General features: G+C 37.0%; 1 protein-coding gene across 1 annotated transcript in view; it reads left to right on the top strand.

The window, feature by feature from the left end:
* The first annotated feature begins 3,148 nt into the window (after window positions 1-3,148).
* Window positions 3,149-25,731, top strand: part of zgc:77151 (uncharacterized protein LOC337153 homolog) — a 53,542-nt gene continuing 30,959 nt past the window's right edge. Inside the window, exon 1 of the mRNA XM_055148578.1 lies at window positions 3,149-3,531. Coding sequence (XP_055004553.1) covers window positions 3,511-3,531 — 21 coding nt within the window. The 5' untranslated portion in view covers window positions 3,149-3,510. The remainder of the gene's footprint in view (window positions 3,532-25,731) is intronic.

Here is a 25,731-nt window from a genome sequence, read left to right as displayed (position 1 = left end):
GGAACACTGGCGGCTCTTCCCCCGATTTGTGAGTTCAGCAGGACTACATTCACAGCATACTTCATACAACTGCACAACAACTCACTCTTATGTAAGAGATAATACTCCCTACAACTGCACAACAACTCACTCTTATGTAAGAGATAATACTCCCTACAACTGCACAACAACTCACTCTCATGTAACAGATAATACTCCCTACAACTGTACAACAACTCACTCTTATGTAAGAGATAATACTCCCTACAACTGCACAACAACTCACTCTCATGTAACAGATAATACTCCCTACAACTGTACAACAACTCACTCTTATGTAAGAGATAATACTCCCTACAACTGCACAACAACTCACTCTTATGTAAGAGATAATACTCCCTACAACTGCACAACAACTCACTCTCATGTAACAGATAATACTCCCTACAACTGTACAACAACTCACTCTCATGTAACAGATAATACTCCCTACAACTGTACAACAACTCACTCGCATGTAACAGATAATACTCCCTACAACTGTACAACAACTCACCCTTATGTAACAGATAATACTCCCTACAACTGCACGACAACTTACCCTTATGTTGCAGATAATACTCCCTACAACTGTATAACAACTCACTCTTATGTAACAGATAATACTCCCTACAACTGTACAACTCACCCATATGTAACATAATACTCCCTACAACTGTACACCAACTCACCCTTTCTACAGCTGCACCCTAACCCTATGTCCTGTCAATCAATCTATCTATCATTTTTGCACTTGTTTTTCTTACGACCTCTTGTATATAACTGTGATATTTTTATTTCTTAGTTTTATTTTAATTAATTTTTACTTGTTCACAAGATGTGTGAAAAATCCCTCAGTCGTCCACGTAGAATCTGTGGCAGAAGGACAAATTTAATTTGTCAGCTGGACAACGGTTTAATTTGGTCAAATATATTTTGCAGTTCATCCAAGCTGCTTCTTCAATTCTGGACAAAATGCTGCTGGACACTGCCTTGTATCTGCCTGAAGGGATGAGCTAACTACAATGAAACTACTCTGAAACTAACACATCTTCTTGTTTACGGTTTCTGCCTATTGAACTTAAACTGAGTGCATTGAGTAAACCTTTGTCCAGCTGACAAATTAGAATTTCTCCTTTTGCCTTTTACTTGTACACATATTTAGAATTTATTATTACCATTTATATTTTTTCTCTTTGTTATTATTGTGATGGGTGAGTTGCACTGTCCAAATAATTTCCCTTATGGATCAATAAAGTTTGTCTAAGTCAGTCCTCTGTCAGTGCAGCCATATCACTCTTCTGTCTGCGCAGCTGTATCACAACTCTGTCTGCGCAGATGTATCACTCCTCTGTCTGCGCAGCTGTATCACAACTCTGTCTGCGCAGATGTATCGCTCCTCTGTCTGCGCAGATGTATCGCTCCTCTGTCTGCGCAGATGTATCACTCCTCTGTCTGCGCAGATGTATCGCTCCTCTGTCTGCGCAGATGTATCACTCCTCTGTCTGCGCAGATGTAACACTCCTCTGTCTGCGCAGATGTAACACTCCTCTGTCTGTGCAGATGTATCACTTCTCTGTCTGTGCAGATGTATCACTTCTCTGTCTGCGCAGATGTATCACTCCTCTGTCTGCGCAGATGTAACACTCCTCTGTCTGCGCAGATGTAACACTCCTCTGTCTGCGCAGATGTATCACTCCTCTGTCTGTGCAGATGTATCACTTCTCTGTCTGCGCAGCTGGAGCCTCTGTTGCCTTCAGTGACAGGCTCATTTAGAAGAGAGAAATTATGCAGATTATACAAGATGATCAAGGCAAACTGTAGGGAGGAGCATCAGGTGTAAATCTGAACATTATGGTCACATTTAAGTCTGTGTTCTGAATAATGGTTAATGATGATCATGGGCTTCTCAAAATGGCATCTGCAGTTTTAAACCACCATGTGCCCAAATAAGAATAATCCAAAATCGTTCATTTTGTCTTCTTTGGTAGATTAATTTCTTGGGTTCAGAATGTTCAGTCTTAATAATGATCATAATCAGAGGCTCATTGAGATGCATCAGGCAGACAAATAAAACACATTTTTTGCATTTTGTACATGACTTTTTAAAATTAAATGATAACTAAAATACTTCAAATGCTTTCAAATATTTTAGACCTTTGAGTTCAAAGTTCGGCAGGTTCTGTTTGAATGTTTTTACAGTTGTTGGATCAGTTCCAACACTCACTGTGCTATGTCATGACGCTCTTTGGTAAGACACTTAAACGTGTTTTGTGTGAGTTTCAGTGACTGTGCTTGTCAGATTGTCAGTCATGCTTCTGTCACTCTGCCCTGTGTCAACTACGGCAACAAAACTCTCAATGACTGAGAATAAAAGAGGGGTGAATAATGCTCAAAATGTGAGAAGAGCCTTGACTGCTTAGAGAAGTCTCTGTCTGCCCCGTGTGCTCATTGTTGTCTGTGCAGACCTCACCACAAACAGAGGCTTTTACATAAAATACACCAATTAAATGTGAGAGATGAACAGCTCAGTGATTGTTCTGAGGCAGATACACGACACTGTAATATAGAATTCATTATGATTCATGTTCTAATTTTCTTTTGTTTTCTGTGTGAATACATTAAAATGTTTGTGAAATAATGAAACTGTTTACTTTTTCACTGCATGTTGCAGATAAGGCTGCCTGTGTGCGCATCTGAAACTAGATCTGCTTTTCTGCGGCAGAGTAAAGACATTAAAATGGTACACGTCTTTGTTCTCAATATGGCTGCTATAGAATATATTAAAAGCACATATTTTTAGTCCTAGTGTTTGAACGCTGTCATTACAGGCTGATGTGGCTCTCCCCTGTATTTTTAACCCAAGCTGTGCAGACTAAAGCACCTCCCAAATATTTAAGCTTCAATATATAGAATAAAATAGTGATGATAAATGGGCAGAATGCATGGATGCGCGCCCGATTTAAACCAGATGCCCCGTATACCGCATTATCTCATGTTAATATCATTTTTTAGCCCGCACGGACTCAAATTTGGGATTTGATCCGGCTCATGAGGCTTTTCTTTGCTTTCTATCGCCATGCGTCTGTGTTCGCGCATGCGCCGTTTACGTACACATCTATAACACACACCGCTCCGGGATCAGCTCAACTATTTTGATTTGTGAATGCAACGCCAAATTTTGACTTGTCCGAGCGCTTTTTCCTCGAGACCACGGCGTTTACCCCTCGCACTGATTTGGCTAATTTATTTGGACTTATTTGATATGGATTTGTGCCGAATGCGTCGCTCGTTCGCTGCATAAAAAGGAAATCATTTTTCAATATTAAGGTTAAGTTTCGCTGTGTGGCAAACTTTGGCCACACCTAGATCCTGTCCTATATTCTGTGAAAAAGCAGTTTTTTCGCCCGGTGGTGCGTTTGTTTGTGTGTCGGCGAGTCCCGGCGGTGGAGAAACCGGAGAGGGCCTATACAGAGGGAATGCAGGACTGCAATGGAGCACAATGCAATACAGGTAAAGCCATAATATCGGGCTAATAAATGTCATTTTCTGAGCTGGTTCTTGGGGATTTTTAAACGTAGCGATGTGTGAATATTTTCTGCCTCTTGTCGCTTAAATTTGGAGCTGTTTCGTGCTTTGGTTTCATTCACTTTGCCCATGTCGTATTGATTGTTTTGCCGAGAGAGAGTTGAGCTCACTGCAATTACAACTTTATTCAGGCAACTTTTCCTCCCCCATTGCTGGAAAGAGGCGGCTCATATCGGGATTTTAATGGGCGAAATTCAGCCTTTAGCTTCGTGTGATCGGTGGCTCGGCTAACCCACGGTCCCACGCTAAAATCCACTTTAATATTGGGGATATTTTCGCAGTGTTAATGATTAATTTCTTTGTGTGTCGTGTCGCCAGTCTCTCCGCTCCAGCTTTGGTTACCAACCCCCACCCTGAGTGAAAACATTAGCCAAATAAAATTACATTTCTGGCGTCGTGCCTGCTTTAAAATATCCGCAAACTTTTCTTTAGCGCGTACACGGATTTGGACAAAAATAGGGCTGGGGTTAGCTTGCCTTGCTACACGATAAAGTCACAAAATTGTCTTGTATTTACGCCACATATTTTAGATTGCAATAATTGTCGACAAGGACGAGGTGGAGCAACATTAGCGGCGGATTTTTAATAAGAAACATATTGTTATTTTACCCACCACCTCGCCATTTCGTCTCCAGCGTAATTGCACCAATTTGAGCAAGAATGTAATTTTAATGCTGAATATTTTTGGACAGCATAGCAGAGTTTGTGGTTTGGAAATATTGTAAGGACGCAAGCGAGGGCAGAGGACTCCATATCAATCCAATCAACTATTAATTTGACCAGCCATTTTTCCTGATCAGGCGTAGGAACTGCTTTTATCAAAAATGCACCAAGTATATTTACGCAATATCGAGTTTTTTTTTGCAACATTATATTTCCCTCGCTCAAAGTATCTGAATAACAGGATACAGCCAAGGTCAATCTGGCTGTTTAGAGTTAATTTATTTATTTATTGTGCAAGCTGGGGACATTTTATTATTAATATTCGTCGCTTCCCCCTCAGCCCTCCCTCTTCCTCCTCCCTATAGAATTCGATAGCGAGATAAAAAAAAAAAAAAATTACGAAACAAATCTTTTACGCATTAATCTCGACGTGGTGCGCTTCAAAATTACTGGTTTCCATCTTTAAAAAAAACCCGTGTACGTTCATTTTAGACTCAGAGGGCTGTCTCAAGGCTCATATTATATTCTGTGTCTTTTTCTTTTTTCTTTTTTTTTTTTCTTTAAGTGCAGTACCTGGTTTCCACCGCTAGGCTGAGCCCTGCTACATGTGGCCCTCCTCTCTCCAAAGCTACAAAAGCATTTTAGATTAATCTTTCACATTTCACTCCTCGTTTTGCGCATTAACAACGTCATTCCGCTGTTGTGGGTGCTTTTTGCTCAATTCGGGCAACGCGTTTACGTGAAAGTAGCGCTTTTTTTTTGCCATGACAGTAATATCTCTAGACCCCTGATATTGTGCTATTTTTGGCTTTCCCCTGCAGTTATTCAATACAGGCCAAAATAATGCATTCTTTTCAAAATGTCGGTTCCTTATTTAAAGTGGGTTGCTACAAACAGGAATAAAAATCTATGTCAAATGTCAAAATAAGCCGGAAATAATAACATAAAAAAATTAACACATCTGATTTTTGAATGAAATGAATGCGAATTTGTAACACATTTTTTCATCTGATTGCGAAAGAGCTGTCAATATGAGACGATTAAATCTGAACCACGTGAAGTGTATTAAACATATTCTTTTGACTTAATTACTGCTTTGTGCTGCAAATGTCTTCAGTATGCGAGCTGCTTTTCAATTATTTTTTTTCCTCCGTTTTTGAAAATAAAACACAAAATGGAAAAGATGGCTCGTTTTGTAACATGTTGTGATCTAATCTGATCTACGTATTATATCTTTTTGGTTTCCTCAACGTCGTCTTATATAGTTATTATTGGGTAGTATAAAGTTTTAGGGTTGTGAAAAGTATTGAAAATCAGATAAGAGCTGATACTAAAACTGCTATAGAAACTTGAAACTAATTTAAGCAGATCTCAGTACTTAAAAAAGCAAAACCGGATCAAGTGTGACCTTTCTAAGCACTTTCACTTTGAGTTTGATCAAAACAAATGAAATATAATCCCAAATTGTGTATTATTTTGTGTTAAATTACGATATTGTGTAAAAAAAGAGCTCTTAAAATGATCATTTGCGCACCAAAATCTGTACTGAGAGAGTGAAAACAGCAACTTAATCGTGTTATTTATAGTTTTTTTCCACAACCAAATATGATTCATTTAATCTTATACAGGACTGCTTTACAAACAATCACAATCATTGTCCAAATCCTGCTCCAGTTATTTCACATAGATTCCTACATTCCTTTACTCTCGGTGAGGCAAATACTGGCTTTAAGTGGCTGTTATTGTTGTGCTTTGAAATGACTGCTTTTGTCACTATAAGTAATGTTTTGAGTCACATTTTTGACAGTTAAATTAAAGGTAAATTACACTTTTTTTTTTTTTATATGACTTCCTTGTAACTTGTTGTGGAACTAGTTACATAAATGAATTATATCAAGCGTAAAAAAGTGATTTATGTTTCAGTGTAGATGCAGTAGGGCAGGTTTCAAAAATATTATTATTATTATGAAAACACCAGGGCTAGAACAAGACTAAATACAGACTAAACCAGGACTAAAGTGAAAATGGTAGTGGTAGTTGTTGCTGTTAGTTAGGTAGGTCAGTTTTTTTCCACATGACTCATCTGAAGTAGTATTAGGACTTAGGAATATTAAGTAGTTGGTGGTGGTAGTAATTACTAGTAGTACAAAGTAGTATTAAAAGTTTGTAGTAGTAGTTAGTGGGTGGTAGTTGTAGTAAGTAGTTAGTTGTAGTTAATATTAGTAGTGTTTAGTAGTAGTATTAATAGTAATAATAGTAGTAGTAGTACTTAAATAGCCAAGCTCAATTGTTTACACATGACTCTCATTTGAAGTAGTATTAGGTAGTATTAGGTGGTGGTAGTAGTAGTTGTTGTAGCAGTTGTAGTTGTTAGTGGGTGGTAGTGCTAGCCGTAGGTAGTAGTAAGTAGTAATAGTATTACTAGTAATAAAAGTAATAATATGATGTAGTATTAATAGTTGTAGTGTTAGTAGTTAGTATTAGTAGTAGTTAGCAGTGGGTAGTTAGTAGTAGTAGTAGTAGTAGTAGTTAGTTGTAATAGTGGTAGTAGTAGTAATATTAGTAATAGTAGTAGTGGTAGTAATGGTTAGTAGTAGTACTTGAATAGCCAAGGTCAGTTGTTTCCACATGATTCTTTCGAAGTAGTAGTAGTTAGTAGGTTGCAGTGGTAGTAGTAAGTAGTTAGTAGTAGTTATTAGTAGTATTAATAGTAGTAGTGTTAGTAGTAATAGTAATTAATAGTAATATTAATAGTAAGGGTAGTTAGTAGTTGTTAGTAGTTTTAATACTAATAATAGGTATTAATACTAATAATAGTACTAGTATTAATAGTAGTTGTAGTAGCAGTAGTAATAGTTAGTAGTAGTTCTTGAATAGCCATGTTTAGTTGTTTCCACGTGGCTCTCATCAGTAGTAGTAGTTAGTAGTTGTTGTTGGTAGTAGTAGTAATGGTTAGTAGTAGTTGAATAGCTAGTCAGTTATTTCCACATGGCTCTCATCCAAAGTAGTATTAGTAGTAGATAGTAGTACTGGTTAGTAGTAGCATTGAAATAGTAGTAGTGATTAGCAGTAGTATTAATTGTAGTAGTAATAGTTAGTGGTAGTACTTGAATAGCCATGCTCGGTTGTTTCCCACGTGGCTCTCGGCCAAAGACATTTCTCTAATAAAATCGAGTTTGTCCTTGGTAATGGCTTCCCTATGGTTCTCATTCAGCAAAGTATAATTAAGTGTGTGTGGGTTTTTTTTTCTTTTTTTTTTTTCTTTTTTCTACATAAGAAAAACTACTACTAAGTATTGACCTTTTAAGTACATGTTTAAAAGTACAATTTCTCCTCAAATAAACGCAGCTGCTGATTTGTTTCTTTCATAAGTTTTGCAAAATGGCTGCTCCTTTTGGCTCCATGTTGTTGCTCATTAAACTGTATTGGTCTGTGAGAATAGCGCAGCTCCATTCATATCTTGGGACGGGTTTAGAAAAGTCTTATTTTTGGAAGTCCCCGCCCCTCAAACTATACATTATAAATACTTGACAGACAGTAGAGATGGCCCTGGGTATTTTGGGAGTAACTTAAACCTGCTCAGTGTTTCCTTTATAGCCTGTTAATGTTAAGTTATGGATATGTTTAATACAGTATTCGACGCTGTATTGTATTGTACTCAGATATATTTTATACACGAGGTGAAACTGTCGAGATTTTTGCAACCTGGACTCTTGCCTTTCAAACATAATAAATTATAGATGGCTGTAAAACCACTCTGTATTCTGCAACTGCAATGACTTTACTACTGGAATAGTCGATGTTTTAGCAAGGATTTGTAATTAAACAACCTCTGTTTATTTATTTATTTATTTATTTTAGTCTTTATTTGGGTTTCAGATGACATCGCAGCATTCTATAAGTCAATATTATTTCATACAGAGGTAAAAAGTGCAAAAAATTCCTGGTAATACAGTGAGTTGTTGGGTCTCATTAATAACAGAAATGACCAGGTTCAACATTTTTTTACTTTTTTTTTTTTTTTTAAGGTGTAATGTAATCGATAGGGAAACTGTCACTTGCCCCCCCGTCTGTGAGTCTGCCCTCGTCACTTTCTAGAATCTGAGGGGTCGTTTCTTCGAGTTGGTCTGACAGGGTTAGGACCTGGGGCCGGCTCGCAGGGGGTGGGGCTAAACACGCTAAAAACTCCGCGCAGTACTTGAAGGATCACAGTGACGCCGGTAGCAGCGCCAGGGATGTTTCTCAGATAAACAATCATCATTAAGACGTCAAAAATAAAACTTTCTTAAAGGCCCCATCTCATGCAAAATCAGCTTTTCAGAGCTTTCTACCTTCTAAGAGTGATGTGTGGGCCTTGTATATATCGCCGAAGTGTTTTTTTAGATTGATTTGGCGTTTTTTTAACAAATTGCAGCGTATTTCTGTCACCCTCCCACGTGACAACGAACTAAAGCTGCTACAAAGATGACACGGCCAGCTACACCTATGACGCATTTGACGTAGCAGAAAACGCTTTTCACCCGACCCCGTCCCCCACTCCACCTCCTCCGCCCCCCCCCTCCAACCCTCATCGACTCACAATTCCCACATGAACACCTAAACAAAAGTAACAGCATAAGCTCATTATTCTACACTGCAGTGCACACGATATAATAAGTTTATCTACCAGCGTTTATTAATACTTTACCAATCAGTAATGTTCAGCTGATGTCGACGCGGTGCTTGAGCTTCGTGCACCTCAAAGTCCTCGTGTGATTCCGGGTCCAACACATGCGGCTGAACGCGCTGTATCGCCATGATGAATAAAAGTTTCCGCCGATGTGACTTCTGTGTCGAGGTGATCCTTCACAAAACAAAGGTTCCTGTTTATCGATGCGCGGCACTTGCGTCAAGATTAGGGGTGTAACGATATCCAAGTCTCACGATACGGTATTGTCACGGTATGGACCTCACAGTACGATATTTATTGCGATATCATGGGAAAGCTCACAATTAGGGATGTAACAATATCCAAATCTCTCGGTACGATATTTTCACAATATACATCTCACGATACCATATTTATTGTGATATTTTGTGGAGGCTAGTACTCGAAAATTGTTAATATGCTACTTTTTCCTTTTTAACAAGACCTAATCCAAAGAACTAAAACTTAAAAGTGATTAGAACTGTTATCTCTTCTTGTAGTCTGCACTGAAATGGAGCAAAGGATCATGGTCTATGTAGTTCTCTGTCTCTTTTTACCTATTGCTGCACCATAACTCTTAATTTAAACAAAGACACTTGTAATTCGATATATTGTGATGGTCCACTATATTATTGTGAGAACTTTGACGATACGATATCATGATATTTCGGTTATTGTTACATTCCTAGGCAAGATCAAAAATACATTTACAGTGAATAATGCAACGGGCACTGGAAAACCTGGACTGGGACCTGGACTCTACCTGAACCTGAACCCGGACCTGGATCTGGACTATGGAAAGAGAACTCTGTTGGAGGGAGCCACACCAAACGGACCCGCTGAACGTGCCAATGGAAAAGAGGCTTTTGTTATTTGGAGTGCCATATGCTTGTCTCCATGGCGACGTTGTTTTTCCTAGAATGTTCCATAGTGTGGCTCTGAACGGCAAGTGACTCCACCAAGTTACAAGTCAGATCTGTGGAAATGTGAGCCCACTTTCAGCAACAAAGCATGTATTGTTCCTAAAAAAATTATAACATAAACCTGGAATTAAATTAAGACAATTCTAGTTTTTTACAGATTATTGTATACAAATTAATACAGTGCAATAATAAAATCCAAGACCAAAATAGTGTCTGAATGAAATCAAATGTAAACAGTGAATTGAATTGTTTGCTTCTAATTTTTAATACACTAGGACTTTCACAAGACTCCTTGGATTAAAGTGAATGTTTTTAAATACCATAGATATTATGTTTAATGCCGTACTGTGGAAAGTTTGTGCACCTTTCAGTTTATTTATTCTGGTGGTTCTCAAATTTGTAGGCCAGTGTATTTGGGCTTCTCCTCTTTTAGTTCTATTTTAGATCCAGTTGTTCTGGTTTAGGCCTGGTTTATTCTTGTTTTGATCCTGGTTTAGTCCTGGTTTAGTCCTGGTTTAGTCCTGGTTTATTCTTGTTTTGATCCTGACTTAGTCTTGGTTTAGTCTTGGTTTAGTCTTGGATTAGTCTTGGCTTAGTTTTGGCTTAGTCCTGGTTTAGTCTTGGCTTAGTCTTGGCTTAGTCTTGGCTTAGTCCTGGCTTAGTCCTGGTTTAGTCCTGGTTTAGTCCTGGTTTGTTCTTGTTTTGATCCTGACTTAGTCTTGGTTTAGTCTTGGTTTAGTCTTGGTTTAGTCTTGGATTAGTCTTGGATTAGTCTTGGCTTAGTCCTGGTTCGGTCCTGGTTCGGTCCTGGTTCGGTCCTGGTTCGGTCCTGGTTTGGTCCTGGTTTGGTCCTGGTTTGGTCCTGGTCCTGGTTCAGTCAGTCCTGGTTTAGTCCTGATGGTCCAGAATACCAGCTGCTTTATCACAACATTGCTACTTACAAACTGCAATAAATCTGAATATTTTTAAAACCGTTTTTCTAAATCCCTTCAACATGTTTTTTCTTTTACAGATTCCTTTATTGCATTATCGAATCGATTGTCTTCGTTTATTTGTATCAAAGCAGAGTATATTTTTAGCATCATGAATCATTTATGTCTTTCTCCTCATGGGCAGAAGCGTTGGAGCATTTCTTCTTCGCCGCATTTTGTGCAGTGACTAAAATATTGAGGTAGCAATAATCAAAAAATATTAATAAAACCTCAGATTATCACAGCGATTTTTGAAACACGCACATTTTTTCTATTATTAAAGGAGAAAAATACATTAAAGGGCTCATTTTACTTTATTTTTTTCATCACAAACAGACCTGGAGTTGTTTTTTTGTTTTATTCACACGTTTTTAACTCACAAACCCTGCACCCTCAAACAGAAAACACACTGTTCCACCTTGTGATGTCATGTGGTAAGACAGGAAGTGCTCCACTGTGTTTTTAAACTCCATGCACCTTCACTAGAATCGTGATAATGGATAATTTAACTTCTACTTTTGCTGAATTAAAGATAAAATAGCTTTTAGATAACTTAAAAACTACCACTCCATGACATCACAAGGTGGAGCAGAGCATTTTGAGATTTGGAAATGTAGACCGACAAATAATAAACATGTGTGAATGAAACAAAACACAACTCAAGGTCTGTTTTTTGAGGAATAAACTACGGAAGCCGAAAGGGGTCACAACAAACGCAAACGCCGCAACAAATACAAATGTGACAACAAAACAAAAAGCCACAACAAAACAAAAAAAGCCACAACGGAAATTACCGCGGGACTCTATTTTAATGCAAATGTCGCAACAAATACAAATGCCACAACACAAACGCAAATGCAACAACACACCAAAAAAAGCCACACACACCAAAAAAAGCCACAACACACCAAAAAAAGCAACAACACACCAAAAAAAAGCCACAACACACCAAAAAAGCCACAACGGAAATGACGGCAGGACTCTATTTTAATGCAAATGCCCTAACAAATACAAATGCCACAACACAAACGCAAATGCCACAACACATCAAAAAGCCACAACGGAAGTGACCGCGGGACTCTATTTTCCGACGGACCGATCAAGCGGCAAGTGAAGAAGAGGAACTGCAACGTGAAACGAATAATAATAAAACAATAAATTACTTTTACTTACGTTTCCAACTTCTCTGTTCCTTTACTTTTCACTTTGTAGTTCTTCTTCTTCACTTGCCGCTTTATCGGTCCGTCGGAAAATAGAGTCCCGCGGTCATTTCCGTTGTGGCTTTTTAATGTGTTGCGGCATTTGCGTTTTTGTTGTGGTGTTTGTATTTGTTGCGGCGTTTGCATTAAAATAGAGTCAAGCGGTCATTTCCGTTGTGGCTTTTTTTGGTGTGTTAATGGCTTTTTTTTGGTGTGTTGTGGCTGTTTTTTTTGGTGTGTTGTGGCTTTTTGTTGTGTTGTCGCATTTGTATTTGTTGCAGCGCTTGTGTTTGTTATGACCCCTCTCGGCTTCCGTAGTAAACAACATTATAACACGACTTAAAGCTCACAATAGTTAATTTTGTGCAATATAAAACCTTTTAATTGCCATAACATTAAAATATTATTATTTACATTTTATTAAGATCCCTACTGGTTTTCTGTACTGCCTTTTAAATTTTTTTTCCATTTATATATACATACCTGACATTATATAACTGGTGCAAGCTCCATTTTGTTTGTTGACGTTTGCTGATTACATAAACCGTTTCTTTCACACTATAGAAAACGTGACATGGTTGAACTTAAATTTTTCAAGATATGAGCGAGAGGGAGAGGAGAAAAAGAATATCTAAATGCAGCAAAATGCTTTCATAATTTTTTATTCTCGTCGGTAACTTGATGAGTCAGTTTCAATTCAGTTCAGGTCATTTGCATTTTTAGTAACGGCCATAAATATTTGCAGAGGAGGTCTATAAAACGTGGTAGTGGTAATAGTATTATTGGTAGTAGCGGAAACATGTAATCTGAACATGGGGCGAAGAATTGTGTGCATGTATTTTTGTTTTCATACATAAAAAGCTGATTTATAAATGTGAAGAAGCTAATGTAATAATCAATTCCTTTTTAAATGTCCTATATTACACAACATTGACTCTTGTGTAAGTCTGTACAATTATTTGAATTTTGATTGCGATTTTGCTTTGTGTGTCAAACAATTTAAAGCTTAAGTTTATTAAGGGATTTTTTTTTAAGTATATCTAGTTTGTTTTTTAAATAGAGATTGTAGAACAGCTGGATATAGTTTTTCTATGCCTTACTTCATGTTCAATCAATATTTTATTCATTTTATGTTTTATTAATCGCAAAACTGCTTTAAGGTTCATAGTTGTAGCTTGTATTTTCAGTTTGAAAGTTAAATTATCAATAACAAAGTGTTTTTTTAGAGGTTGAATAATCGTGATTTCAGTACTGACCAAAATGATCGTGATAATGATTTTTTTTTTCATAATCGAGCAACCCTACTCTTTGTGATCTTTAAGTCATGTTATAACGTTTCCTCGTTGCAAACATACTTGGATTTGTGCTTTTACTATTAGTCTGTCTGCGTCTTCAAAGCTCAAAATGCTCCGTTCCACTTTGTGATGTCATGTAGTGGTAGTTTTCAAGTTAGCAGCTACAACTTTTACCTTTTTTAGTTCAGTAGAGATTGGCAATTCCAGATCTGAAATTATGCAAATGTTTCTAGTGAAGGTGTTTGGAATAGGCCTGTCACAACAAATACTATATCCACTTATCGTTCAATACCTGACAGATGGAACAATATCTTTGGCGGTCAGTATTTGTCATGTGTACTTTTCCTTGCAGTATTGGGAAATTTCTGTTTATTTTCTGGTTAGATTTGAGAAGATAGAAGGTCTATGACTCATTAAACTATGCACTGTCTCATTGTGCTGTTTAGTTATTGCAGCTCCTTATTTTTTCACAATATTTAACATTTAGAATAGGTTTTTTTTAGGGATGTAACAACACTAACCGAAATATCGTGATATCGTATCGCCAAAAGTCTCACAATAATATCGTGGGGTGTCACAATATATCGAGTTACAAGTTCTTTTGTTTAAATCTAGGGATGTAACGATATCTAAATCTCTCTGTACGATATTTATTGCGATGTTTTGGAGAGGCTGATATAGTTGTAGATAGGAAACTTTTTTGCTTTTAAAAATACCTTGAAAAGATTTTGATGTGAATTATTTCCATCATAATCCCAAGAAATCAAGAAAAAAACACATTTCTTCATGTTGTTTTGCACTGAAATTAATCTTGGGATATGTAGTTTGCGATGTTTATAGGCTGCTGCTAATATAAAACCATGCATTTAATTAAAAGAACTTGCCCACGGTATTATTGTGAGACTTTTGACGATACGATATCACGATATTTCAGTTAGCTCACAATGCTCCGTTCCACCTTGTGATGTCATGTGGTAAAAGTTCCTTTGCTTAAATACATGATTTTATAGTAGCAACATCTTATAAACATCGGAAACTACATATCCCATGATTCATTTCAGCGCAGACAACATGAAGAAACATGTTTTTTTACTTGACTTCTTGGGATTATGACAGAAATAATTCACACCAAAATCTTGTCAAGGTATTTTAAAAGCAAAAAAGTTTCCTATTTACAATTATATCAGCCTCTTCAAAATATCGCAATAAATATCGTATCGTGATAATATCGTACTGAGCGGTTTGGATATAGTTACATTCCTCGTTTTTGTGGTTTAAATCTGCTTTTTGGTTATTATGTCAGTAGCATATATTAGTTTCAGTATTATGATTTGTTTTTATATATTTGTATTTCAAATTTTGCGATCACAGTGGAGCACTTCCTGTATTACCACGTGTTATCACAAATTGGAGTGTTTACTGTTTTGAGATAAGAACTAGAAGCCTAAATATGCAGGGTTTTGTGTGTTAAAACATGTGTAAAATGAAACAAAACACAACTCCAGGTTTGTTTTTAATGAGGAAACTGCATTGTAAATCAGAAAATGGAGTAATATGAGCCCTTTTAAAAGCTACAGTGACTGATATAACTCCTGTGGGCACAAGACATTTTTCACATTTTTGTCTTGCAGTTGCAGCGACGTTACTATGGCAGCCATTTTGACTTCCTCTCCCCCTTTAACCTAACGTATGTGATTACCAAACCATATTGTCATGCTATAGAGCGTACAGGCTCCGTCAGAGATCTGCGCACAGATAAAAATAGAGGTTACATTTGGTGATTATATAATTTAATTTTGTGCTTTATTTTTAAGCTTTAAGAGAAACATTGTCTAAACAGTAAGACAAACCATATACGTACAATAAAAAAATAAAATAAAAATACAAAAAGATTATAGCAATAATGACCAAAAAGAAATAATTATTACATAAAATATAACTCTCCTACATTTATTCATCATAAAAAAATGAATACATACATGCAAACACACAAACACACATACACACACACATATACACGCATACATACACGCATACACACATACATACACATACACATATGTGCACATACACACATATATACACCCACACACATGCATACTTGCACGCATGGATACATACTTACACACATACACACACATACATACACGCATACTCGCATACATACACCTCTTTTTGTCTTTTTCTTTCCTTTTTCATTTTTGTTTGTGAACAGCTCTAATTCAAATCCCCCAAAAAACTTTTACTTTTGCCAGAGAATATTTTTTCCATGTTCCAGTTTCTTGTTTTCATGTTTCTAATATAATTTTCCGCATTATTCAGCTCTACTCCTCCTACGTTGCTTTTGGCATTCGTCCTGAGCTTATTTGTTGCTGTTTTGATTTATTTTTCAGTCAATATTCCATTCAGATATCACTGCCAGTTTTCATTTTGTCTTAAAACTAATGGAGAAATTTCACCAGACTTTTGACCCTGTTGTGACTTGCTTCACTCAAGACGTTTATTTTGTCTATTGATGCTATCAGTGTTGTGTGCTGTATGGCTGTTTTGTTTTCGTTTTAATAGAGTAGAAATTCATATTTAAAGGTGCCCTGTGTAACTTTTTGCTAGTTTCTATAAATGTCATTGCTCTCGAATGTTCCGCAGTGTGACAATAAACAGCTCTATCTTACATTTATTCAGTTATAGGTGTTTTGGGCATTTTATACCTCGTTTTAAAGCCAAGAAGCTCTATATCAGAGATGTCAAACTCAAATTTACAGAGGGCCAAAATTAAAAACTGGGACTAAGTCGTGGGCCAAACTAAATATTTATTGAAAAATTTCAACAACCTCTGCATGTTTTCTCTTTCGAGATATGTAATGTTAACTTTTGTTCTAATAAGAAAAGTTTTAATGATAGTTTTTCTTAAACACTGAATCCAGAACAAGCATAATATACAAAATTTTAAATAAAGAATGTGTCTATAGTCTTATCTGTAGCCGGCGGGTCAGCTCTAATACATATTTGATATGATCTTGCGGGTCAAATATAATTATATTGTGGGCCAAATTTGGCCCCTGGGCCCCGAGTTTGACATGTATGCTCTATATTATGTCCATTTAATCTAATTTACAGACAGATAAATGTCCTAATATGTAGTGCTGCATCAGTATTTATATACAGATTAATTTGTCTGTGACGCTGTACTGCACCTGAACGCACCACCAGAGTTGCATCACGGCACTCGCGTGCACTTGTTTACACCAGTGCAAAACACTGCTTTAAATGCTCTTGTGTCTGATCCACAATACTTACTCTAAATAAAAGTTAACTTCAGGGCAGTTTAGACCAGCAACAAAACTACAGCTTATTTATATCAAAGTGCGACGTACGGAGAAAAGACTGACCATAGGACACACGCAGCTGCTGGATTATATTCTTTTTACAGACGATTGTTTTGAGTCAGGATTAAAAGGACACTTATTTGTGAAGACTTGAGATTTGGAGCCTGTGTGAGCAGTGAGTTTTGCAAATGTATCAGTTTTAAAGCTACTTTTCATTCTTTTTCATTGCTAAGCCTGTTTTCTCTGACATTGGCCTAGTATAAACTGCCTATAGTGGCTGTTCACACATTACTGGATACACATTGATATGTAAATGAGCTCTGAATAGAAATCCACCTGTTTTATTATCTGTATCATATCAGATTTTTAAAAATCCATATCGATTGGGCACTAGTCAGATCTGTGGAGAAGTGGACTTGCTCACAGTAATGATACATGTTTTTGTAATAGTTTTGAGAAATAAAAACACCAGTAATTGAATTGAAATACTAGATATATTTGCTTAATGCCATACTGTGGAACATCCCAGACAAAGCTATAACATCACCATGGAGACAAGCAGATGGCAAACCCTCCACCCAAAACGTTATAAAAGTGCACCTTTTAATAAAACACTAGCTGCAGCTGTGGTTTATATTTCAGTAAATGTATAACTTTTTTTTTTGGCCTTGAGCTCAAAACGACACATCTCAAAGGATTATGTGTCCGTGAATCACATCTGACCCAATTTCTCTACAATTCAGAGTTCAAACAAGTCCTCAAACATCAAGCATTTACTCTGAAACATGTTTCTTTAATTAGAACGACGTTAAATCAAGATAATCTCCATTGATTTCAAGTAGGGGGTGTTTTATATTTTAAAGTACACAGACGGCATCGGGATAATAGCAGGTTTCAGATGACATCACCACATTCTGCAGCGGGGGCGGGTCTTCTCCATAAACGAGTTACACTGGGACTTTCCTGTTTTAATAAATCAGGATGTGAGGAGGATAATATTGATGTTTTAATGCTGCACATGATTAAAGGGGCTTTGTGTGACTTTTCTGATGGAGGATCCCTCGTGCTATTGCTCCGGAATGTTCCACAGTGTGACTTTAAACAGCTATGCCTTAAATTTATTCAATTACAAGTGGTTTTAGAGCGCAAAAATACAAAAAAAAAAAAATCGTTCTGGCTGTGAGCGGGGTCGCCTCTCCACAGATCTGACCTGTAACTCAGTCTGGTTTAGTCTCCATGATGATATAAATGTTTAATACTGTACTGTGAATTATTCTAGACAAAGTTATAGGTCAGATTTGTGGAGAGGCGCCCCCGCTCACAGTCAGAATTAATGTTTTTTTAGGTATTTTTAAGTTATAAAACCACTTGTAATTGAATAAATGTGAGGTAAAGCTGTTTAAAGTCATACTGTGGAACATTCCAGGCAAAGCAATGACATCTCCATGGAGAAGAACCCTCCACCAGAAAAGTTACGTAGCACACCTTTACAAAAGCACTAATGGAAATGTTTAATGTGCGTATGCCATGTTTTGATGACTTAATTTAATTGAATAATACGTGTTTTAAATATAAATTACAGTTTTGCACCAATTAAGAATTCAACAATTTGTGAAGAAAAGTTGAAACACTTGAAAATTACAGTAAATGCATTTTTTTTTTTGTTCAATTTCACATTGAGGACGTCACACTGGGAGAAGTCCGTCCGAAAGTTCAACACAATTTACATAATGCACCTATAATGTGTTTTTTTTTTTTTTTTTTTTTTTTGTGTGTGTAAGTTTTCTGTTCCGTCAAATGCTTTTCTTCATTCTTCATGTTATTGCTTTGCCTGGAATGTTTCACATTATGGCATTAAATCTTTCTATGTTCACGGAGACCAAACCGGACCAAGCTACAGGTCAGATCTGTGGAGAAACGACCCCTGGCCACAGTCAAAATCACAGTTTTTAATAGGTATTTTTAAGTTATAAAACCACTTGTAATTGAATAAATGTAAGGTAGAGCTGTTTAAAGTCATACTGTGGAACATTCCAGGCAAGTTACGTAGTGCACCTTTACAAAAACACAGATAGAAATGTTTAATGTGCATTTAAGCAAGTTTTGATGACTTAATTTAGTGGGATAATGCATGTTGTAAATATAAATTATAGTTTTTTTCAACCAATCATGAAGCAATTTGTGAAGAGAAGGTGAAACATGATGAAAATTACAGGAAATGCAGAGTTATTTTTTAGTTCAGTTTCATATTGATGGCGCCACACTGGGAGTCTGTCCAAAATGTGAACACAATTTAGACAATGCATCTAAAAAAAATTTTTTTGTGTGTGTAACTTTTCTGGTGGAAGGTCTGTCAAATGTTTTTCTTCATTCTTCATGTTATTGCTTTGCCTGGAATGTTTCACAATATGACATTAAATCTATGTTCACGGAGACCAAACTGGACCAAGTTACAGGTCAGGTGTGTGGAGAGGCAACCTCGCTCACAGTCGGAATGCCTGTTTTTCTTGGTACCGTATTTTTCAGACTATAAATCGCACTTTTTTCATGGTTTGGGCGTTTCCTGCAACTGATACTCAGGTGTGACTTATGTTAAAGAGTTTTTCAAATTTTGTATAGATGATTCTTTGTCTTATTTTATTAAAGGGTATTTCTCAAAGTGTATTTCTCATGGGAACACCAACTTCTTATTAACTGTTATCTTCCACAAGGACAGTCCTCCCTACGCACATTCCTCCCTTACACCTCATCAGCTGGCACACACACACACACACACACACACATCTTTATTCTCTGTGTTTTTTTACTGTGATAGAAAAGTGTAACCACCCATTTATTCTTGTAATTTGTGTTCTTCGGCAGTTAAGAGCTGTAGTAGCGCCTCTGTCCCTCGCTGCGAGTAAAAACCCTGAATTCTGCCTTCTGAGTTTCTTTGTGTTACTATCTCTGTTATTTTCTGACAACTTACCACCTGTACCACTGTCAGTTGGCTCTACTGCGCATGTCTCAACTGTCCAGCTGCAAGTACCGTATTTTCTGCACTATTAGGTGCGCTCTGGATTATAATTCGCACTGTCATTGAATGGTCCATTTTTGAACTTTTTTCACAAATAAACCGCACCGGACTTTAAACAAAACACAACAGTTGGATGGGTGAGTGGTTTTGTTTGTTTGTGGCGTTCACGGTGACTCTGGGCTTTGTTCAGTTGTGGCGTGTAGGGAGGGTGCTGTCTGGGACCACTGGATTGTCGGCGTGTTCGCAGTGACTCAGTTGTTCAGTTGTGTCTAAGAGTGGCACATTGCATTCGCTCTTTCGGTTCGTCCCTCCGTTCCTCGTCGGCGTGGAGTGATGAGTGTGTCTGCGGGTGTTTTTCGCTGCACGGTCACTGTCTGCTCCGTGCGTGTTTGTACGTGTAATATTGTACTGTGAGATGTACATCGTGAAAATATCTTACTAAGAGATGTGGATATTGTTACATCCCTAATCGTGAGCCTCCCCACCATATCGTGAGCTTTTCCACAATATCGCAATAAATATCGTACCGTGAGGATATCGTATCTTGAGACTTAGATATCTTTTCACCCCTAATTTGTAATCATTATTTATAAATAAATCATTATTTACTGAGCTGCTGTGGAGAAGGCGGCAGTGACTCCAAACACAGACATGGCAAATATTTGGTCTCTTCCGCAGACCATCGCACAATCTCCTTGTCACTTGATTTCTCCACCTTATTCCACACACACATTTTCTTTGTTTGTTTATTTTACCACGCTCGACCTGGTTGAACCTGCTGACATCTACTGTGTCGTCATAATTTGCTTGGAAAAAACAAATCTTTCAGTTCTCAAACACTCTTTTTTTTTTGGCATGAACACATCAGTCGTTTCGAGATTAGACGAGGGAACCGGCACCTGCATGGTTCTGTCAGCCTGAAAACGTAGTGGTCGTTTTCAAGTTGACACCATTTTTCCTTTAGTTCCGTAGAGATTGTTATGACATGTTTGTGATGAGGAAACTACATTATACCATCGATCAGGAAATAGCGTATATGTGGGCCCTTTAATGTCCAAATGAGGATTTTTATATCCACATTTCATTTGTATCAAAATCCCATCTGTTCTTCTGGATTATTCTCACATTTAGTCTGTTTTTCCTGTTCTTCTCAGCAGTTTGTAGAAAAATGTGCGTTTGAACTCTGGACCTGTCTCTGCTGCTCAGATTAAGGATTATTTAAGGCCTCTCAAAGCCCCATTATTACAACATTTACTTAAAGCTACAACTACATCCTTCTTGCACAAAGCTTAGCAACAGGCTCCTATGTGCTGTGAAGAAACTCGGTCATTGGTGAGAACAGGGCACCAGTACAAGCCAATGGAGCCTTCGTTATCAAAATTAACAATGGTGGAACTGGTTCGTGACAGGAATGTATTAATCTTACTTGATGCCAAAACTTGATTTCACTGACATTATGTATTGTGAAAATAAAATGGGTCAGAATTTCAATAATAATTCCAGACCTACATTTTTTTAACTCTTAACATTTAAAGTGCTCATATTACACTGTTTTCCGATCTGTTATAATGTTGTTTCCTCATCATTTTTCGGACTATATGTCGCACTTTTTTTCATGGTTTGGGTGTTTCCTGCGACTTATACTCCTGTGCGACTTATATATTAAAACTTTCACACTGAAGCCGCGAGAGGCTCTAGTCTTGTGTCAGTATCTGCTGCTCCTGTTACTCCTGTACCACTGTCATTTCACTCTACTGCACATGTCTCCTGCAGAAAAAGAAGCTCTCCGTCTGCAAGTAGTGAAATATTCAGCTGAAAATGGTAATCGAGCAGCAGAGAGAAACTTGTGAGGGACTGGTGGAAAGCGGAGATGGAGAACACAGATTCACAGTAACTGGGAGGGTGCACCGTGAAACTTTCCTGGAAGTCACTGGATGGATCGACAAAGCCTGGACTTCAGTGACACCGAAACCATCCTGTCGGGATTCAGAAAGGCCGGAATAATTCTAACTGGAACTGATGCTGAGTCTGATGACGGCTACACAGAGGAGAAAGTAGAGCTCCGTTTACCTCATGGATCTATGATTTACCTCTGGAGGTCGTGAAGTTGCTCAGAAGTGACACCGAGGATAAAGAATTGAATGGATTTAGTGATTTGGAGTGAGATGGAGAGTTTGGTAAACTTGTTCTGTTCTGTTGTTTATGTTATAGTTTATCTGAAGAACTGTTCATATGTAACGTTAACAGTCTGTTGTTCTCTGTTCTATTGTTGTTACTGTAACTTGAGTTTCATGATGAAATGTCGGGTCCTGCTCTCTAATTTTATAAAATAAATTTCCCCTCAAAAGTGTGACTTATATATGTTTTTTTTTTTCTTTTTCATTAGGCATTTTTTGGCTGGTGCAATTTATACTCCAGAGCCACTTAAAAGTCTGAAAAATAGGGTACCTGGAGTTGTGTTTTGTTTAATTCACACATGTTTTAAAACACAAACCATGTTTTTCTCTCGGACAGAAAACACTCTGTTCCACCTTGTGATGTCATGTTGTAATACAGGTTATACAGGTGCTCCCTACACCTTCACTAGAATCGTTTGGATCATTTCAACCCTGGAATTGGCAATCTCTTCTGAACTAAAGGTAAAAAAAAAGTAGCTGTAATAATAAAGGATTACTGAGACATGTGTGAATGAAACAAAACACTCTTGATGTGAATCCAGATGTTTTTGAGGAGATCACAACGTTCTAAAGGTCAGTCTGAGTCTGTTTTGTGTAATATAGGACCTTTTTAATATTTCAACAAAAGATCTTATCATTTTAATGTCCACATCATTTTGACACAATCTCATATTTTTGTTACTTCGCTTAACGTGCAGATGGGTGATATGACACTTTTTTTTCCCTTGAACGTTAACGACACAGACATTAATTAATTAGACAGCTTTTGTCTAATTGACTTAAATGGCAAATTTCTTCCTCCATTTAATTACTGACAATTAGAAATGACTCATTGACTCGACCTTACCTAATAGGGTTGTCGAAAGTATTAAAAATTAGATACTAATCAATACTAAATATAGTATGAAACCTAGATACTTGACACTAGATAAAAGCCACAGTCACAGGACAGAAATGAACCTTTCCTGAATAGTTTTAGAATGATCTTGAGCTGTATCAGAACAAGTATAAGAGCACATAGACTAGTATAAGCCCATGGACCACTGTGGAAGATAAGTTGTTTAATCAGATTTTGAATTTTAAATGCCACTGAATTTCTCACTTAGAATTTTTTAACTCTGAAAATGTTTGAATAATTTTTATTTTGAATGTGCGTTAATGAAAATATATATGTACATTTTCAAAGTGTTTAAAATCACCTTTTAAATGTCCAGCACTAATATTTTCAAGTCCTCAAATTCAACAGTCAAAATTCAGAATGTAAAATTCGCAGTGAAAAAAATTTGCAGCAAAGATCCAAAATGCCAAGACAGAAGCAATCGATCCAAAGTGATCTTACCAAACTTATCCTGTGGTCGATTTATCCTTCCGAGTCGGTTTTCCGAGGAAGTTGCCTTGCGACACGCGCGATATGTCCCTTTTTCTAGGACCGCGCGACTCAGACCTTGGTGGCAGGAAAAGTAGACCGAGCAAAGGATTCTGAGTCAGACGTGACCTGTAAATATGAACTTTTTCCATTGTGTTTGGTCACTTGTATCACTGCAATCCCTATCACTGCCTGTGGGTGTAGTAGCCGGTGTAGTTGTGAGGTTACACGCTACTCTCAGAGTCCAAGACGCGAAACATAATTATACCCTTCAAGCTTGGACGTGACATCAAATCCGAGGTTCAAGTGAGAGTCAGAAGGTAATTGAACGCAGGGTCAGTAACGAGCAGGAAATGGTTCAATGAAGTGATCTGATTGGTCAGAATTGGTCATCAAAATCTCATCTTTTATTTCTGAAGTGCAAACTCCGCCCACAGATGAGAACAGCCAATAAGAAACGGCCTCTGTCCTCCTCACACAATCATGATCGATTGCTTCTGCTTTGGCATCTTGGGTCTTTGATTGATGTGTGATAGTGAAAAAAAAATTCACAGCAGAGACTCATCCACACTCCCCATGTTTAAAAAAAAAAAAAAAAAAGCCTTGAAAACCCATCTCTTTAAAAAAAAAAAAAAACAACTTTCATTAACTGTCTTTTTCTCTTGTTTGTCGTTGTTTGTCTTTTCATGTAAAGCTTCCTTGGGTATCTTGAAAAGTGCCATACAAGTGTTATGTATTATTATTATTATTATTATTACTATGAATTTTACACTCTGAATTTTGACTGTTGAATCTGAGGCTTGAAAATATTTGTGCTGAATATTTAAAAGGTGAAATGGTTATTTTGAATTTGAAACATTGAGAAACTATACTGCACCATCCAGTCGAATTGAGAATGCCAAAACTGAAGGTTAAATGATGATTAATCTTTTCCTTGCCGTGTCATAGAACCAACTTAAGAGCTAGACAAGAACAAAATAAAATAAATTACCATATGATCACATTTATCCATATTTTAACATTAATTCAACACAAATTACAAGAAGCTCAAATATACAAATAAAACAAACCTTGTTCCTCTGTCGACTGTTGCAATCTTCAATTTTTTATGTAACTTTTCACCGTTGTTTTTGTTTCTCACTGTTAACGTCGCTGTGTTTACTTTGTGTCTTTTCTGTACACCAAGCCAACGTTTTTACCTTCACTTGCGCTCACACAGGAAGTTGCCAAAATAAAAGCTTAACCTTACTATTTGTATGTTGACCTTTACATATACTCAAAATTTCAGCAACTCGGATTCAGAAAAATAGAATAATCTTTTTTTCAGACTTAAAAAAAACAAAATGAGAAATTCAGCGGTCTTTAAAATTCTAAATCTGATGAAACGAGATGAAACACTGAGGGATTAGACAAATATAAGAAAAGAATATTATGATTTAATGCTGAATATCACATTCTACTCTCTTGTGTTTTTTATGATTATTATTATCATTATCAGCATTGGAATCCGTATTGATATAAAAGTTTATTCCATCTGATTGCAATAAAGTCTGAAATTTTGGTATCGTGACAGCACTGCTCCTTTAATGTAATCTGCATCTGATCTAAAATGGAGGAGAATCACATTTTCATCTTGTCAATACTCATTCGTGATCATTCACTGTAGCTTCTTTTCCAGCTGTGAGTCATGCTCCACTATTATCTGTATAATCCCCAAAGCCAGTTCATGTGTCACTTCCCGTCTGCCTTTTTAAGGACTTGATGGAAAAGACTGTTATGAGTTTAAACAAGCCAAATACGACCTCATTTAGGGTTCAACGGATTAAACGCACTGATTGTGACTTTTACTCGCTTTAAAAATGTGGAAAAAAGGGAGTTTAAAATAGTTTAAAGGTCCAAATTTACTTCTCACTTACCTTGATTCATTCAGAGCATCTTAATAAATCACCATGATGAGTTTAGATGCGCTTTTTCAATGTTTCATCAACTAGCATGTTAACATGCACTTCCTGATTCCCTGTTAATAAAACTCCTGATGTGCTCCGAAATAGTTCAACCTATAAGAGTCAATTAATAATTATCTAAAGTGACCATTTAATTATGTGTTCTAATCTAATAATCTATGTCGGCCATTTTTGTAGTTTTTGAGAGTTTTGTGTCCTTCAAAATTGAGGTCTAAGTAGGAGCTCTATTCAGGATTGAGCGGCTCCGAAAAACATCAGTTACAGAAAATTAATAGTTTTAGTAAAGATTATTAAGAGAGAGAGATAGAGGGATAAAGAGAGAGCGATGGAGGGATAGAAAAGATGGAGGGATAGATGGATGGAGAGAAAGAGATGGATGAGGATGGTAAGGATTATGAAGAGAGAGACAGAAAGAGATGGACAAAGAGATGGAGAAAGATGGAGAAAGATGACGAGATGGAGAAAGAGATATAGAGAGAGAGAGATGGAGAGAGAGAGAGAGATGGAGAGAGAGATGATAAGGGTGGTAAGTATTATG

Source organism: Boleophthalmus pectinirostris, unplaced genomic scaffold (assembly GCF_026225935.1).
Source record: "Boleophthalmus pectinirostris isolate CB_2022bp ecotype Guang Dong unplaced genomic scaffold, ASM2622593v1 HiC_scaffold_12, whole genome shotgun sequence".
In the NCBI taxonomy this organism is placed as follows: domain Eukaryota; kingdom Metazoa; phylum Chordata; class Actinopteri; order Gobiiformes; family Gobiidae; genus Boleophthalmus; species Boleophthalmus pectinirostris.
This window is presented reverse-complemented; position numbering and strand designations above follow the sequence as displayed.